Source organism: Grammomys surdaster, unplaced genomic scaffold, assembly GCF_004785775.1.
Source record: "Grammomys surdaster isolate TR1022 unplaced genomic scaffold, NIH_TR_1.0 1164, whole genome shotgun sequence".
Lineage (NCBI taxonomy): Eukaryota > Metazoa > Chordata > Mammalia > Rodentia > Muridae > Grammomys > Grammomys surdaster.
The window spans coordinates 6,363,654-6,366,265 of NW_021605583.1; the positions used below are offsets into that span (position 1 = coordinate 6,363,654).

The 2,612-nt window shown below is 47.4% G+C and overlaps 1 protein-coding gene across 1 annotated transcript in view; it reads left to right on the plus strand.

Annotated features, from left to right (window-relative positions):
• Positions 1-2,612, plus strand: part of Nlrx1 (NLR family member X1) — a 15,913-nt gene that overhangs the window by 517 nt on the left and 12,784 nt on the right. The window contains exon 2 of the mRNA XM_028783703.1: positions 1,867-1,988. Within this exon, the coding sequence (XP_028639536.1) occupies positions 1,919-1,988 (70 nt within the window). The 5' untranslated portion in view covers positions 1,867-1,918. The remainder of the gene's footprint in view (positions 1-1,866; positions 1,989-2,612) is intronic.

Here is a 2,612-nt window from a genome sequence, read left to right on the forward strand (position 1 = left end):
GGGTCTCTTGTTTCCAGCCCACTCAAGACCTCAGCCAGCTTCTGCTCTGGCTAGCTGTGCTAAAGCAGGTTGCTCAATGCAGTCTCTTCCCAAGTTTGCCCTTCCTTCAGCCACAGCGTCAGTGAGGGAGGCCATGCCAGCATAGGGGCACATGTATGTCAAGGAGCTCAGGGGGCCAGAATAGACTCCTTGAGAAAGAGTGCTTTGAACAGTCTCTTCGAAGGTGTTTGGGATTCTGATAAAGGAGACGCTAACCAAAGTATATAGGGACTAAGTTAGGAAGGTGAACGCAAGAATCCAATAGTCATCCTGGAGGATAAGGGCTGGGGGCAAACCTGGAAAAATAGCTTGTGTGGGCCTGGGTTTTGTAGCTGTCACATAGCTTAGGGAGCTGGTTTCTGCAGCAGAATAGGTCAACAGTGGAGGCACAGAGGACTTGAGGAAATGGGGTTTTGCAAGGTCTGGAAGGTTCTGAGGTGAAGAAATGAAGAAATGAAGTAACCAGAGGAGGGGGACTGACGAGGCCAGGTTATCCCGGCTGAAGTGTGAGGCAATGGCAGCAGCACATCCTTGTGTCAAGCAGGAAGTTCCTTCACACGTTCATTTATTATTTATGCCAGCCTTACAGGCGGCTTACATAAAAGTCAGAGAGACGATAAAGTGATACAACCATTAAGAGTCAGCTAAAAGGATCCGACGGCTGCGGCGCAAAGGCAGAAGGAAATGAATAAGGATGAGTGAGGGGGAAAACCAGGCTCAGAAAAGGCCTGCGAGTGAGCACAGGGCTCCTATCTGCGCTTGCTGGCAGTCAAGCAAAACTAAAACCCAGCAGCAGATGACTGGGGTGGAACTCAGGGCAGAGGCAGCTGTGCCATCAGGAGCTGGGAGGAGATGAAACGGAATCACTCAGGTTAGGATTATCCTTGCTGAGGAGAGCTAGAAGCCAGGCCAGGGCTTCAAAGGCTTGCTTTATATATATGAAGAATGGCTGAGTCTCCCTTGGGAGATGGCCACTTCTTAGATACTAGGGATAAGGGTTGGAGGAAGAGCAAGAGAGGGAGGGAGAGAGAGACGGGGAGAGAGAGAGAGAGAGAGAGAGAGAGAGAGAGAGAGAGAGGTGCATGTGTGTGTGAGAGGGATGAGAGATGTGTATGTATGTGTTTGATATGTGTATATTTGTGTGTATGTGTGTATATTTGTGTGTGCTGTGTGTGTATATGTATGTGTGTTTGTATGTGTGTATATTTGTGTGTGTATGTGTGTCTGTCTGTCTGTCAGTGCATGTGCCTGTCTGTGTGTGTGTGTGCATGGGTGTGTGGTATGTGTGCATGTATGTGTATGTGTGTGTATGTATGCACGTGTGTATGCATGTGTGTGTATGCATGTGTGTGTATGTATGTGTTTGTATATGCATATGTGTGTGTATGTGTGTGTGTGTGATGTGGGAGGTTTAACGACTATACATTCACAGTACTGTTTTTTTTTTTAAATTTACATTATTAGTGGTGGTTTTTTGTTTGTTTGTTTGTTTTTGTTTGTTTGTTTGTTTTTTGAGATAGGGTTTCTCTGTGTAGCCCTGGCTGTCTTGGAACTCACTCTGTAGACCAGGCTGGCCTCAAACTCAGAAATCTGCCTGCCTCTGCCTCCCAAGTGCCGTGTTTTGTTTTTAAGTTTTTCTTTTATACATTTATTTGTTTGTTTATGGTAGGTGTGAGTTTGGGTGTGTGCAAAGGTCAAAGGACAGCTTTTGGGAGCAGTTCTACCCTGGGGGTTCCTGGAATTGAACTCAGGTCCTCAGGCTTGGTAGCGGGAGTATTTACCCCTTGAACCATTTGCCAACCCCAATTGACACTTTTCTTTTTGCAGGGCAACAGGAAAGAAAGTGGTTCTAAGTGTTCCAGGCTCCAGTTTTCCTAAGATGAGGTGGGGCTGCCATTTGCCCAAGACTTCTTGGGGCTCTGGCCTGGGAAGAACACCCCAGCTACCAGGTAAGCAGGAAGGGGAGGTTTCTGTTTTGACCCTCTTTTCTGCTTCAGGGTCCAGACACACCAGGTGCACCAGTTCCAGCTGTGTGGTACTATAGCTGGTGTCCTCCAGCATGTCACCTCACTGCCCATCTTAGACAAGGGGAGCCGAGCCGGACCCCTTTTAGCTGTTTCGGTCTCATTTTTTATCCAAAACATTAGCTGCATGTTGGCTCTGCCCCAGACTGTGGGTTGGGTTTTTTGGTATATAATTGTGAACAGAACCAGATGTGAGCCCTGCTCTCCTGGAGGGGGAAATAGATGATAATCAAATAATGATATGGCTAAATAGAAGATTATGTAATAAATGCTGTTTAGGAATAGCACATGCGCTGGTAGTGGTGGCGCACACCGGTAGGATTTGCTGAAGGAGGCAGAGGCAGGAGGATCACGAGTTCAAGGCCAGCCTGAGCTATACATTTTGCCGGGCGGTGGTGGCACATGCCATTAATCCCAGTACTTGGGAGGCAGAGGCAGGTGGATTTCTGAGTTCCAGGCCAGCCTGGTCTACAGAGTGAGTTCCAGGACAGCCAGGGGTACAAGAGAAACCCTGTCTCAAAAAAAAAAAAAAAAAAAAAAAAAAAAAAG